General features: G+C 49.6%; 1 protein-coding gene across 4 annotated transcripts in view; it reads right to left on the reverse strand.

Moving 5' to 3' along the window:
• The window catches only part of FYCO1 (FYVE and coiled-coil domain containing 1), a 92,691-nt gene that overhangs the window by 2,882 nt on the left and 73,935 nt on the right, over positions 1-15,874 (reverse strand). For all 4 annotated transcript variants that reach the window (XM_029242011.1, XM_029242008.1, XM_029242009.1 and 1 more), the window contains exons 15-16: positions 10,077-10,172; positions 6,388-6,598 (exon numbers count right to left, since the gene is read on the reverse strand). In XM_029242011.1, the coding sequence (XP_029097844.1) occupies positions 6,388-6,598; positions 10,077-10,172 (307 nt within the window). The remainder of the gene's footprint in view (positions 1-6,387; positions 6,599-10,076; positions 10,173-15,874) is intronic.

Consider the following 15,874-nt stretch of genomic DNA (forward strand, 5'->3'; position numbering starts at 1 on the left):
GAAGGAGAAATTAATCCCAGGAGACATTTATTTTCTAAGGGCCTCACTGTCAGAGGCCAAATCTGAGCAAATGCTGTGTGCTGGACAGGGCCAGGGCTGGGGTCTATCGATGGCCAACCTCTTTCCCATGGGCAGAGTCTTCAACCTGTTAGCCAGCTAAGATACTTTAAAATTGAAGATATGACAGGAATTAACACAAGAGCCAACCAAAATTAAAAACATTTTTTTGAAGGGACAAGCACTTAGAGACAAGACCCTCTAAGGGGTCTTAGAGGGTCTTGTCTCATTAAGCATCTATAAGCCTCCCATTTTTGACTACACATAAATGGTCACGCAGACCATGTAACATCTTAGCAACGGGTTCCTAAGGTGGTGAGCTGCCCCACAATGTAAAAATCTTTATTCTCTACAAAATTAAATGTTGCTCCTTTTTTGGAAATTCAATTTTTGTTAAATTTAGTTTTAATTTTTTCCTATTAAACATTTTTCAACCTGTGCAAAATGACTGGATCCAAAATAGTTATAAAGATGTGGTTACTTTTTCAACTCAGACTTGAATACAGCTGTTTCCTGAAACACTACATGGTGCCCACAAAGTTCCCAAAGTGAAGTAAGTTCCCACAAAAGGCTCTGCTGCCCTTAAGAATCTTGTGGTTTAATGGTGACAACAGATAAAAAAACATTCAATTATGTTGGGTGAGACTGTCATGAGGGGTCTACCAGGGAGGGGTGCCTATCCCAGCCTCTGGGTGGGAGGGAGGAGAGGCAGAATCAGGGAAGACTTCCTGGAAGAGGCAACACTGAGCTTGGACAACTTAGCTAGTTATAGGGAGGTCTGGCAGCTCCAGGCAGCAGGGACAACATATTCAAAAGCATGGGAGAATGGCTAAGATTTACCCTCTCAAGTAACAACCAAAACCAACAAAATATACAAAAGGGTTTTTAAGACGCTGTACATCAGGCAGTGATGGACAGTGATCTGTGAGAGAACAAGGTGAGCCCTGCAATTGCCCTAGTTTACTGCTTTGAGAGGAAAAGAGAACAACAAGCAGATGGAACAAATAAAAAACAGTAAGATGAGAGACTCAAACCTAACCTTACTGACAATCACATTAAATGTAAGTAGGCTAAACATCCCAATTGAAAGGCATGTATTATCAGGTTGGATAAAAGCAAGCCCCAACCCCATCATGCCTACAAGAAATACAATTTAAATGTAAAGATACAAAGAAGTTAAAAGGATGTAAGAAGATATACCATGTTAACACTAGTCAAAAGAAAGAGGGATTGACTATATTAATATCAAAGTAGATTTTTACATCAAAGAATGTGGCCAGGGACAGTTTCATAATGATAAAGATGTCAATTTCATCAAGGGGACAAAACAATCCTAAACATTTATGCCCCTAATGACAGAGCTTCAACACATATGAAGCAAAAAGTGGTAGAGTTACAAGGAGAAATAGAATAAATTCATAATTATAGCTGGATATTTTAATGTCCCTCAATAATTGATGAAATAAGTAGACAGGAACTCAGTAAGGAAATAGAAGAACACTATCAACTGACTTGATCTAACTGATACGTATAGAACACTCCACCCAACAAGAGCAGAACACACATGCTTTTCAAGTGTACTTGAAACATTCACCAGGTAGGCCATATTCTAGGCCATTAAAAAAAAAAAAACCCAAAACTTACATTTAAAAGGATTCAAACTATACAAAGTGCATTTTCTGACAATGGAATTAAGTAAGAAAAAAAAAGCAGTTGCCTGGAAAATCCCAAAATATTTGGAAGCTAAATAACATATGGGTCAAAGAGAAGTCAAGAGGGAGATCCCAAAGGCATGGGAGAGAGAGACAGCACACAGTATGTTCCTGACACCACAGTACATGTGCTCTGGCTGGAAGCTGGTGGTGGTGAGGGAGTAGGACGGGCCCAAGACAAGCCTGGAAGGGACAAAGATGCCTGAGGACCTACTATGCGTGGGCTCTGTGGCAGCTGCTTCTTATCTCATCAAGTTCCATTAATGTTCTACAATATTCTAATTCCACTGGGGACTGAGAATCCTGGGAGGCTGGGTGGTTGGGTCTGTTCCCGTGATGCATAACCTAAAAATTCTGAGCCTGGCCTAAGATACTTCAGCAACCACATGTAGGAGGAAGTGCTGGGGAGAAAGGCTTGCTGTTTACACAGGGACGCCTGTGTGCCCCGCACCTCAACCTTCCCACACACTGCTTTGATTACAAAGCAAAACCCAAGAGCTTGTTAAGGCAGGTCCTCTGAAGAGGACACGTGTAAGATAACACTCTTCATTTCTTTATAAACAGTCTACTCTATGGACTTTTGGTTCATTCCAGCTGCTGTTTTTTCTACCACGGTCAAAATCTGTAAGACTGATTTTAAAATCAATCAATCAAAACGTCTAGGGGAGATTAACGAAGGCTCTGGTGTCAAAGCCCGTACAGCAGAGGTGACAGGAGATGACTGGGGTCTCACGTAACCCTGAGTGAGACAGGTCTCTTTTGTGTGAGCTCTGGGGGCGTCTCGCATCAGCCTCCAGTGCTTGGGCGCCCATGACCTGATTTAAGTGATATGTCTGCAAAACAGTCCAAGTTGGTTTTACTGCTTTCTCGAGGGACTCTAGTGACCTGGCGGCCTGGTGCAGAGCCAGGGTTCTAGGTTAAATGGAAAAAGTCAGTCTCAAAAGGCCACATATTGCATGATTCCATTCACATGAAATGTCCAGAACCGGGAATCTGTAAGGACAGAAGGTAGGTTGGTGGTTGCTGGGTGGAGGTTGGGGAGTGACTGCTAATGGGCACTGGGTTTCTTTTTGTTTTGGGGGATGATGAAAATGATCTAAAATCAGACAGTGGTGATGGTTACACAACTCTGTGAATAATACCGAAATAACAGTGAATTGCACATTTTAAATGGGTGAATTATATGCTGTGTAAATTATACCTCAATAAAGCTGTTTAAAAAATAAAGTCTGGGGTCCTTGCTCCCAGTAGCCTCAGGCAGGCCTCTGAGCTTCTCTGGCCAAAGAGAAAGGCAGGGCCTAGGTCTTCTTCCCTGATTTGTCCCAGGCTTCAGGGCAGCAGTCTGCACATGGGTAGCCTCAAGTCCTTGATTCACCGCTTCTTTCGTCAAGTGCTTCCCAAAGTCACAGTCTCTAATCTCAGTGTCGAGGCATGGCCTTGATAGAGGAGGTCCCTCTGGAGAGAGGGTGGTCCCGGGTGGGAGTGTCTGACATGCCCCTAGAGATGGGAATGGCCTTCCATGCTGTTCCCTCCACCTGTATGCTTTTCCTCTAACCCATGTCCCCCTGCCATCCCCCCCCCACAGCTTTTCTTGGTTTGGCCCAGGAGTCTCCTGCCCCGATCACTGCTCCCCAGGTTAGGTGCCTGCCCCCTACTCCCAAGTGCCACCCCACCATGACAGTCACCACCTGGAATCACAGTTGTTTCTTTCTTTCTTTTTTCCCCCACAGTTGTTTTTTTAATAAGGTCTCTCTCTGATCACACCATGAGCTCCTCAAGGGCAGATCCCATGCTGTTCCTTCTCTCTTTATCCCCAGTGGGCCCGCCCTACAGAGCCCAGTATACAGCGCACACTAAATGGTTGTGAACAGAGTGCAAGTACACAGCATAGCTCCTCATGCCTGAACCTCCACAATCATGAAACCTGAGTGTTGCAATTTTCACTATGTCCCATTGTTCCCAGTAAGGTCCAGTCTGGTCAGGGCATCATACGGGGAGTCCCCAGGATAGATGCTAAAGGTGTGAGCCTGGACGTAGGTTCTCCAGGTTGATGTCTGTATGGGACCTCAGGCAGACCTAACAGCCATCCCCACAGCTGGCTGGTGACAGTCGGGCCTGTGACGGCAGAGGAGCACCTGAGCACCCTTCTCACCCACACTGCAGATGGGTTCCTTCTGCCCCCTGGCGTCCACTGTGGGAAAGACAATGGCAACCATATCCTTCAGGCAATAAGGGAGCCAGAGATGAGGATGGCTCCTGGGCGTCCCTGAGCTCCTGATTCCTGGGAGGAACCACACAGGTCTCCCAGGGCCATGAGGATTAGGCTGGTGAGTGACTGAGCAAGGAGAGAGGCGTGGAGACCGGATCCAGTCACCTCCCTCTCTCCCTCCCACAAATATCCACCAGTATCTAACGTGCGCAGACACAGTGCGAGGCGCTCGGTGGGCGCTGGGAACAGGAGGTGAACAGCGAAGGTGCTGGTGCTGAGTCCCAGGTGGTGCAGCTGGTTGCTAGTGCAGAGCTGAGAAGCACACTGCCTAAGCTGCTGCCCAACCAACTGCCCAGGGGCCGCTCTGCACCCAAGTTTCGTCATCAGCAAGGTGGGACTAAGACCTGCCTCATGGACCGAGACATGTGCCCAGGTGGCAGCAGTGAGCCTGAACCCACTCTCTGACCACAAGCCCAGGACCTCCCGGGTGGACGTTCAGAACCGCTTGGGAAGGAAGGGCTCCAAGGCTACATGTGTGGTGTGACTGTGAGCCTCCAAAAGGAAAAGAGGGCAAGAGCAGTTTTTAAATAAGCACGAGCATGAGACTCCAATAATCAAGGCCAACTCAGGGGGGCTAGAATTAAATTTAAGGAGTGAATTTGAAGAGGACAGAAATGACAAAGCAATCTCTATAATAGGCAGATACCACCAGGACAGGGATGGCAGGAGAGCAAACACAGATGGACACACGTCCCCCATGTGGATACCGAAGCTGAAGCGGCGACCTGTGTGCCCAGCATGCCTGAGCCTGGCCCTCCTGGGGCTCTGGGCCTTCCCCAGCCCTCACTGCGAGCCCCTTAGGACACCCAGAGGACCACAAGCGTGAGGGACTAGTGGATGTCATCGCAGAGACTTCACAGAAGGCTTCTTTCACACAACTTCAAATTGCTCCTCTCTAGCTTCATTCTTAGAAAATGGAGATTTTGTATTAAAAGTCTAGGATCTACCCGGAGCTCCAATCCAGCCTGTGTGACTGTCCTCACTATTCCTTCCACTCACAGTCATTCAAATGGAACTCGTGTTTCCACCCAAACCAGCTCTCCCTCCATCATCCTCTGGCACCCTCCCTGCAGAGATTCAGGTGTGGAATTCAGACCCTCCCTCTTCCTCGGCCCACAATGAATCAGCCCCCACGGAGGCCTGTTCATTGTCCTGTGCTCTGCATCCTACTCCATCCTTTCTACTCTTCTTCCCCTTGAGCTAAACCAGTGGCTCTCAACCTTGACTGCCCACTGGGACCATCTAGAGATCCCCCTAGATGGGGGGATCCCCCTTAGAGATTCCGGTTTAGTGGTCTGGGGTGTGGACTCAGAAGTGTGTTTTAAAAAGCTTCCCAGGGCTTCCCTGGTGGTGCAGTGGTTGAGAATCCGCCTGCCAATGCAGGGGACACGGGTTCGAGCCCTGGTCCGGGAAGATCCCACATGCCGCGGAGCAACTAAGCCTGTGAGCCACAACTACTGAGCCTGCACTCTAGAGCCTGTGAGCCACAACTACTGAGCCTGTGAGCCACAATGACTGAGCCTGTGAGCCACAACGACTGAGCCTGTGTGCCACAACGACTGAGCCTGTGAGCCACAACGACTGAGCCTGTGTGCCGCAACGACTGAGCCTGTGAGCCACAACTACTGAAGCCCGCATGCCTAGAGCCCATGCTCTGCAACAAGAGAAGCCACTGCGATGAGAATCCCGTGCACCACAATGAAGAGTAGACCCCGCTCACCGCAACTAGAGAAAGCATGCGCACAGCAATGAAGACCCAATACAGCCAAAAATAAATAAATAAATAAATAAATTTATTTTAACAAAAGCTTCCCAGGTGTTTCTAATGTGTGGCCAAGGTTGAGAACTATGGTCCCGGCCACTGTCAATGTCTCATGTTTAGAATGTCTTAGGAGTTTATGAACTGCTATCTGCCACGAAGATTTCCAGCCCAACCACCCAAGTGACACAATGGCTATGAGCCTCTACTGACCTTTCTGAGGGTGAGATGCTGAACACCCTAAGCTCATAACCAGAAGCAAAGATCTTGGTCCCCACCTCCCATGGTGACCCGTTCTTGCTCCGCATGGCTCTGTTAAAGAAATGATCCTTAAACTGAGTCATGCATATGTATTCCTTTCAGTTTCACCTACTGACCTATTCCAAAGTCAGTCTGAAGCTGACCCAGGAGTGGGCCTTCAGACATTAGAAGACAGCTCTCCTCCCCCAGGCTGGACAAGCCCGGGTGTGCTGCCCGCTCTGCATGATGCAGCCCAGGGGTTTTTCCCACTCTGGTCTCTCTGTGTCCCTCTCAGAACGTCCCAGACAAGCTCTGCCCGGGGAATCCCGCTGGCAGGGAGATGGCCTCACCTTACATTGATCCAGCGGCGTGTCCTCCGCCTCTCGGTACACCACACTGAAGGAGATACTCTTGGGGTCGGAGGAGAAGACCCAGCTGATGGTGAGGCCTGCCTCGGCCACAGTGATGGGGATGAGGCTATAGGTACTGGACCTCACAAACAGCTCCCTTTTGCCCTCCCCGAAGTTGGCGATCTCTTCCACTGTGAGGGGTAATTTTATCCTAAAATACGAATGCAGAGAGGGACTTGATCAAAGCAGGGAAAGCGTTTGAGTCCACTGGCCAGGTTGTCTGTGACTCCGAGGTGACTGGAAACCCTGGAGGCTCTTGGGAGGAAAAGCCCTGGGTCCCCATGACTGACACGCTTAAACATGGGAGAATTCTTGATGTGCAGCTCATGCCATCAGATGTTTCCTGAGCACTTACTAGGTGCCTGGCATAGCTCTAGGCACTGGGGACACAGAAGTAAAAAATACAGATGATAATCCTTGCCCGCGCCGGCTGGAACTGAGAGGACAGCCTGGGCCGCTCTGTGCCGCTCAAGGACGGGAAGCGCGTGCCGAGGCCTCAGCTTTCTGCAGCTCTCCTGCAGCTGCCCTGCGGCTCAGCTGTCCACTCTTTCTCTCCCCTTCCTCCTTCCAGTTCCTCGCCTCCCACTTTTACCTAATTAGCACCAGAAGTAAGCACACGCATTGTTTGAAACCTCCTGCCCTTTCGGTCAGTCATCCCTCTTTTCAGCGGAAATCCGGGGCCTGTCAAAAAATTCCAAGCAGGCACCCTGACTTTTCATAAATGCAAACACCACACACTCTTTAATGCAGGGTAGTCTGACGGCCCTGGGGAGAGAGGCTTCTTGGGGCTGTGTCCCTATTCTAACTCTCATTAGCTGGATTAAGAGCCAGTTCCAAAAGTTTAAAGGGTTTAGGGACAGTGAGTTTCTCTGCAGGACCCAGAGAACCCGGTGCTGGTACCTGCCTCGCTTCTCATCTGCCGCAGGGCTCACCCTCACGTCACCCTCAGGTTCCTCACCTGCAGACAGGGACAATCACGCCTGCCTCTGGCGGGAGTGACAGTTACGTTAGAAGATGAATCTGTGCCGAAGGGCAAAGTCTCCCTGATTAAGTGGTGCCTCCTCCTGCCCAGCAAATCCGGAGGCAGCAGGTGAGCGAGGGCCACGAGGGCTGGGCCTCCAGTGCGGGGCTGCAGCTCAGGGGTGTGCGGCCCTGGATGGTCCCATCTCCTCTCCTCAACTGTGCAAGGGCTAACTCTGCTCGCCAGCTTCGGGTGTTGTCACAAGGGCTATGTGAGGAAGCATGATGCTCCCGTCTACACACGAGGAAGCTAAGATTCAAAAAGGCTAAGCAACTCTATCCAGGTCCATACAGGTCTGATCCAAAGCCATTGCCTTTTTACTACACCAAACTGCCTTTCATGGACAAAAATATTACTGTCCCCTTTAACACAGGGGTGGAAACCAAAACTCAGAGAGGGTAGGTAACTTGCCCAAGACTGCACAGCAAATAAGTGGTGGTGCTAAGAATTCTGTTGGCTCCAAAGTCGTAGAGGCGGATGGGAATACTCCCCAAGCTTTGCAAATGAGAAGACTAATCAATGATTAGAAAACCAAAATGCTCTAAGAAACAGCTCTGATACAGGTCATTCACCTGTGTAAAAATTTAATTCCATGGACCATTTTCCCAGGTGTTAATTTAAGCTTTATTGCTAATTATAGTAAAAAAAAGGTCTTGTCCAATATTTACAATTTTCAAGAATCTGCAAGTAGGCAGAAGGGTCCATTTTGGAAAGAGGTCTCTTACAACATGGAAATCTTGCTGCATTACTTACTCTGACAGGGTGCCCCACTAATGCTGGGTCATTTCATAATTTTACATTCTAGAATTCTCCCCTTGCACCGAGTTACTTGGATTGCGCCTTTAATCTTTTTTACCTTTCTAGACCTCATCTGTTCAGTGAGAGGACAATACTCGGTCTCGCCAAAGGAGACGCTAATAAAAAGAAATCAAGGGTTTGCCATCTCTGCTCAAATATAATCTTAAATAAAAGAAGTCTGTTGTCCATAAGACTCACATCATAAATGTAAATTCAACTGGTCTCCCTACTTCTGTCCCTTCATAGTCATTCTCCACATGGCAACTAGAGTGACTCCTTTTATAATGTAAATTATATTAAGTCACACTTCTGTTCCAAATCTAATTTTAAAGCTCCCATTCCCCTCAGATTAAAAGCCAAGGTCCTTACAATGGCCAAGAAGGCCTGACGTGACGTGGGCCCTGTTCCCTCTCTGACCCAGTCTCCTTCCCTCTTTCTGCTTCAGTCACACTGACCCTATCCCTATTCCTTAAATACACCAGACACCATCCTGCCCCAGGGCCTTTGCACTGACTGTTCCTTCTGCCTGAATGCTGTCCCTCACATATCTGCATGAAAATTCCTTCAAGTCTTACCTTCTTAGCGTTTTCTATTTAAAATTGCAACCCCACAAACGTATGGACACCAAGGAGGAAAAGCAGGCATGGGGTGGTGGTGATGGTAGTGGTGGTGGGATGAACTGGGAGATTGGGATTGACATATATACACTAATATGTATAAAATAGATAACTAATTAAAAAAATTAAGAAAAAATAAAATTGCAACCCCTCCCCCCAACCCTACTCTTTGTTTCTTTTCCAAAGCAAGCACCACCTTGTAACATACTATATAATTTACTTATTTACTGATGTTTATTGTCTGTCATCCCTGCTGGAATGTAAAGTGAACATGAGGGCAGGAATCTTTGTCTGCTTTGTTCACTGATGTGCTCTAAGGACCTAGAAGAGTATCTAGCACATAGTAGGTGCTGGATAAATATCTGTGAATGAGTGACTGAATCTACTCAATGACCATAATGCAATCACGCAGCCATTCGTTACAACACTGGAGAAAAAGAATGATATGGGGAAATACTCATGCAATATTAAGTTTAAAAAGACTGTGAAATAAGATGTAGGATATTTGTTTACGTTGAAAAATTAGGTATATTAGTATAAACAAGACTGGAAGGCTATATCCAAAGTGGTTTGCTTATCTCTGTTTCCTGATTTTCTACAAGGAAAATTTTCTTACAATAAGAAAATAAAGTTATTTTCAAAAAGGAAGAACACAGGACATAGGGGTGGGGGAAGGATGAGTATAAAAGGACAGGGGAGCTTTTGGGGGTGATGGAACTGTTCTATATCTTCACTCCGGTCAATTTTCTTTTCTGGACCTAGGTTTCCTCTTTGGCAGACTTGGGAGTGGAGCTGGTTGGGTGCTGAGGCCTGAAACTGTAAAGCCACTGGCAGAGCTCGATGTGGGGGCTGGCAGATGCCTGGTGATTACACTGTATTACTTGTCAAAATGCAAGCACCGTATACTACAAATGGGGACCTTTACTGTATATAAATTTTACAAAAGAAAGGAAGGAAGGAAGGGAGGGAGGGAGGGAGGGAGGGAGGGAGGGAGGAAGGAAGGGAGGAAGGAAGAAAAAGCAGCAGCACACACACACACACAAAGAAGCACAAACTTGAAAACCACCATGGGTGCCAAGTCTGAGCCTCTGGGGTGCTTTCCAGCTGGGACACCGGAAGGCCAGGCCTCCTCTGGTGTTCCTCCTCCCAAAAGTGACACCCTGGGAAGTCCAGCTTGGGAGCCCATCACTTACATCAGTTCTCCCGACTTCAGCAAGCAGATTTCAGCATCCTGCCCCACGGGCATGTCTTCAGTGCCTTCAGGGGTTAGCGAGTTTGACGTGGTGTCCCTGAAATGTCACAAACGAGAACACAGCCAGTTACCCATCAGCACACAGGGTCCCACATCCTGAAGCCCGTAGTCTTGGAGTCTGGTAGCCAACCTCAGAATGCACGGGGAACCCTTCAATCACGGAGGCCAGGACAGAGGCCCCGCAGACTCTGGGGGTGGAGAGCCATGGGGGCCAGGCCCAGGCAGGCAGGACGGGGAGGGAAGACAACAGGGCTGCAGTGACTTCCCCAATGTCTTCCCGGTGGGCGTGGGATGGGTGACCACAGCACAAATGGACCACCCTCCTGTCCCACGCCAGCAGAGCTACAGCCACGGGGTAAGTTTCCAGCACCATTGATGCTGCCTTTTCAGCGCCAGCCCCTGACTAGACGAGCCTGCTCTGGCCCGTCTCTGGAGAACAAGGACAGGCCCCCAGAGCTGATAAGGCAGGAAGCGGCACCGCCTGAGGAGGAGGCTGTGGGACAGAGACTCATACACAGAGGGCAGATCCACGCCACACCTCCTCTTCCCTTACAACCTACTGCCTGCTGTGTGGAGAACCAGCTGTGGGAGCTGCCTGGCAGTACAGAGGTGCCATGGTTCCCAAAGTGTGCTCTGTGGAACACCACTGCCAGGGGAGGGGAACCTTGCGCTCTTTCTTAGAAACTCATGGCATTCTTAAACAGTAAATTCAAGGCTCTGAGGTGTCCTGCAATAAAGACATCTATTAATTTTCTTTTAATATTTATTTTCCTTATTTTTTTGGCTGCATCAGGTCTTAGTTGTGGCACATGGGATCTTTGTTGAGGCATGCGGGATCTTTCGTTACGGTGCACGGGCTCTTCGCTATTTGCAGCGTTCGGGGCTTCTCTCTAGTTGTGGCGTGGGGGTTTTCTCACTCTAGTTGTGGCACGCAGGCTCCAGGGCGCGTGGGCTCTGTAGTTGTGGCGCACGGGCTCTCTAGTTGAGGCACGCGAGCTCAGTAGTTGCCGCACGCGGGATTAGTTGCCCCACGGCATGTGGGATCTTAGTTCCCTGACCAGGGATCACACTCGAGTCCCCTGCATTGGAAGGCGGATTCTTTACCACTGGACCACCAGGGAAGTTCCAAGACATCTATTAAATTTTAACTCTAGCATTCCCATGGAACATTTTTAACCACTGCTGAGTTGCTGATCCTCGGAGCAGTGCCCACACTTCACTGATGGGGACACAGAGGCCCAGGCAGGTCTTGAGAGGCAGGGCCAGAGCCAGACACCCTGACTCTAGCTCAGTGCTCATCTTGCTGGGTCCCACGCCCACTGCGGCCAATCGCTTATATGAGCTCAGGGATCTCAAACCCAACCAGCTCCAGTGTCCAATGCTGCCTGAGAAGAACCTAGGTCCAGGAAAGGGAAATGATTTGCTGATTTGCCCCATGGGAAGGGGTTAATGAGGAAGATCTCCTGAGCAGCATGGCTTTTTCCCAAAATGCTGTGATAATTCCTTCTCAACTGTCCTAGTAGGCTCTCCCCAGATGTTTCTGGGGTGAGGTCAATAGGCCCCAAAATGCCCTCACCCAGTTCTGCTCCCCCATCCCACCCCCTACACATGCCCCTGGGCTCTCACCAGCCTGGCCCCCGGGCACATTCACTCAACCTCTGAGGCCCTGTGTGAACTCAGACCTGCCTTACCCTCACCCTGCCTGCTGCTGAGCGGGTCCTGAGGCGGCAGCCCAGCACTGCGCAGGACACGTGAGGCGAGCACGGGCCCTACCCCACAGACGCGCTCCCTCTGAGGCAGGGACAGACAGCCGCGGCCTGACTGGAAGGAGGCCTCAGCACATACAGCGCACGCGAGGTCAGCGGCTGACAGCAAGCATCCAGGCCACGTGCTCAGATGGCCCTCCTCACCTACCCTCACACCCACTCGAGCACCAAGTTCACGGCTGCCCCTAGAGTGGCCCTACAACTTACGCTGGGAAACTGGTGTGCTTCTCTGAGAGCGCTATCTAGGCTGCGGCCAGGCATGATGCCTGGGGAGGGGCTCTGCAGCTTTCCTAGGGAGTTAACAGACCCTGAATCCCAGAGCTCAGGTGAGCCTGGGACCTCACATCATCTCTGGAACGTGAGAAATACAAGAGAGCACGGTGGGTGGCCAGACCCTAACACTCACAGAGCTTCTGGCTGGAGGTGGCGGCCATCGCCTCTGCTCAGAAATGGTTCTCACCACACTGCTCCTCACATTTCACTGCCGGGTGGGTCCCGTGGCGAAACACGCCACAGCAGGGGCGTGAGGCTCATCCTTCCACAGGGAGAGGCACTAACAATGGGCAGAGATGCACAACCCGCCCATGGGGAGGGGCAGCAGATACCGTCCCCCGAAGTCTATGCCCTGTGTCTGAGGCCTGAGGCTCCTCACTCAGCCAGCAGGACGCTGGGAAGGTCCCGGGAGCACCCAGGTGTTCTTCATGCAGATGCGAAGACGGGTGGTTCAGAGTTGGCAAAATCCAGTGAGTCTCGCCTAAGCCTGTCCCGGATGCCACTCAACCCTGGGGGCAGGAATAATCTGTGCAACATGCAGTGCGCCTGCAGCAACCATGATGCACCAAGAGTTTGGGGTCAGCAACTGGTGGTGTCACCCCAGGGGCTGTGACAGACGCGGCACCTGCAGCTTGCTCCCACCCCCCACGCTCCTGCACCCCATACTCCTCCCCGCCACCCACGTGTCACAGCCCTGCTCACGCTGGGCTTTGCCTATCTGCTTTTGGGTCTTATCTCCCCCTGGTCCACATGCTCTTTGCAAGCAGGGGCTGTGGCTGGGCTTTCCCTGTCCCAAAGGACAGGTCACTGCCGTGTGCAGGAACCAAAGAATGTCTGTGCTACTTGCTAAGAAATATACGTGGGGGCGTAAATTGTTAGTGTGTAAATTCAGGATGAAAGGGCAGAGGTAATGCTGATGAAATCAAGAAAAGAATCAGCAACAGATCCTGAAGGAGGAAGACCCCACGTCACACATGGAGTGGCAAACGCTGGGTTAGCAGAGCCACACCTGGGGACAAACTGCAGCACCTTCACCTCGAACAGGATTTTCTCAGACACAAAACAGACTGTTCGCTGCCAACTTACAAAGCTTCTCTGTCTGGAGGACAGCACTGCACAGGGAGAGGCCTCCGTCCTCTCTGGAAATCTCTGAGCTCGAGACTCGGCTTCATTCAGACAGCTGGACATCACGCCTGCTCGCTCCGCCATATGGCCCCACTTCCCGGCCTCACTCCTGTCTACTGCTGGAGCGCTGAAGCCGCTGGCTGTGACAAGCTGCTCAGGGCGCGAGGTGGTGGCTGGTACGGGGGCCTCCAGGGCTGCCTAGATAATCAGACGCCCACTAGCACTCAGGTGTCAGGCGGGCTGTCTGTGCACAGTCTACATCAGCCCACGGCAGGTGGGAGAGCGCGTCCTCACAAACACCTCGCCCTCAGAGCTGAGGCCTAACCAGTGGGCTCCCTCTGGCTGTAGCTCACTGTGGCTCCAGAGGGCAGGGGAGGTGGTATGGCTCAGGGGAGAGGGGTATCACTCCAAGGTGGTCCCAGTCTTGGCTTTATGACTGTGACTCTGGGTGAGCCCTTTCCTCCTCTGAGACCTCAGATTTCTCCTTTCTAAATGGGAGGAGATGGAACCGGAGGGACTCCAAGTTTTGCTGGCTTAAAAAGGCTGTAAGTTTCAAAGGACTTGGAGAAGGCGTTTTACTGGCTGGGAAAGAGGTGGGCTCGCTCTGGTCGGCAGCTCGTGCCCTCAGCCTTCCCCACTGTTCCCAGGGAAGGTACAGCAAGAACATGTCCTCAAGTGCCTGCTGCCACCAAGGGCAAGCCTTGTCACTCCTTTTTCTCCCCAGCTCAGCCCACCTCTGACCTCCTTCCTGTCCAACACCTCTTTCTTGTTCATCTTCCAATCGCTGGCTTCCAGATTCCCCCACCCCCATCACAGAATGTCAGTGTGAGAAGAAGCTCAAAGGACCATCCAGTCCAACCCCACTTGATGGCTAAGGAGGCAGGGGCCAGGGGAGAGGAGACGGGCCCAAGGCCACTCAGGCCTGCCTCGTTTCATTTGCTCTCATCCTTGTGCAAAGTGCAAATACCATAAATGAGAAAGATAAATAACATATGATGAAACGAACTCTGAAAACTGTGGTTGGTTCTCTCATATTCCCTCATTAAGAATAAAAGATGTCAGGAATTCCCTGGTCATCCAGTGGTTGGGACTCCGCATTCCCACTGCAAGGGGCATGGGTTCAATCCCTGGTTGGGGAACTAAGATCCCACAAGTCGTGGGGTGGAGCCAAAAAACCCCCAAGATGTCCTAATCTTTTGTTCCCTCTCCTCCATCTCCCCACCTCTCTGACCATCACAACACAGACAACCCTCTTACCAGAGTAGGTCCTGCAACCCTTGCTAGTCCTGGCTGAGGACCTACATGGGGGAGCTTTGTGAGGTGGGAAGGGGAGATAGATGGAGGTGGGAGTGTGCATGGGTGGGTGATGCAGTCTCAAAGGCAATGATTAGGGACACAGAGTCTCCTTTCAATGGCTTTTCAAACTGTGGGTCATGACCCATTCAGTCAGTTGTGAATCAATTAATACGTTATGACGAATATTAAAAGAAATAGGGTAGAGAGGGCAGACAGCAGAAGCAAGAAGAACGACAATCCTGCAGGCTGTGGAACAAAAACCACATTCACAGAAAGACAGACAAGATGAAAAGGCAGAGGGCTATGTACCAGATGAAGGAACAAGATAAAACCTCAGAAAAACAACTAAATGAAGTGGAGATAGGAAACCTTCCAGAAAAAGAATTCAGAATAATGACAGTGAAGATGTTCCAGGACCTCGGAAAAACAATGGAGGCAAAGATCGAGAAGATGCAAAAAATGTTTAACAAAGACCCAGAAAAATTAAAGAACAAACAAACAGAGACCAACAATACAATAACTGAAATGAAGACTACACTAGAAGGAATCAATAGCAGAATAACTGAGGCAGAAGAACAGATAAGCGACATGGAAGACAAAATGGTGGAATTCACTGCTGCAGAACAGAATCAGGAAAAGAGAATGAAAAGAAATGAAGACAGCCAAAGAGACCTCTGGGACAACATTAAACGCAACAACATTCGCATTATAGGGGTCCCAGAAGGAGAAGAGAGAGAGAAAGGACACGAGAAAATATTTGAAGAGATTATAGTTGAAAACTTCCCTAACATGGGAAAGGAAACAGCCACCCAAGTCCAGAAAACGCAGCGAGTCCCATACAGGATAAACCCAAGGAGAAACAAGCCGAGACACATAGTAATCAAATTGGCAAATATTAAAGACAAAGAAAAATTATTGAAAGCAGCAAGGGAAAAGAGACAAATAACTTACAAGGGAACTCCCATAAGGTTAACAGCTGTTTCTCAGCAGAAACTCTACAAGCCAGAAGGGAGTGGCATGATATACTTAAAGTGATGAAAGGGAAGAACCTACAACGAAGATTACTCTACCCGGCAAGGATCTCATTCAGATTCGATGGAGGAATCGATGGAGAAATCTCATTCAAATCGATGGAGAAAAGCTTTACAGACAAGCAAAAGCTAAGAGAATTCAGCACCACCAAACCAGCTCTACAGCAAATGCTAAAGGAACTTCTCTAAGTGGAAAACACAAGAGAAGAAAAGGACCTACAAAAACAAACCCAAAACAATTAAGAAAA

This window comes from Monodon monoceros, unplaced genomic scaffold (assembly GCF_005190385.1).
Source record: "Monodon monoceros isolate NGI ecotype Baffin Bay Population unplaced genomic scaffold, NGI_Narwhal_1 Super_Scaffold_3, whole genome shotgun sequence".
NCBI classification, from domain to species: Eukaryota; Metazoa; Chordata; class Mammalia; order Artiodactyla; family Monodontidae; genus Monodon; species Monodon monoceros.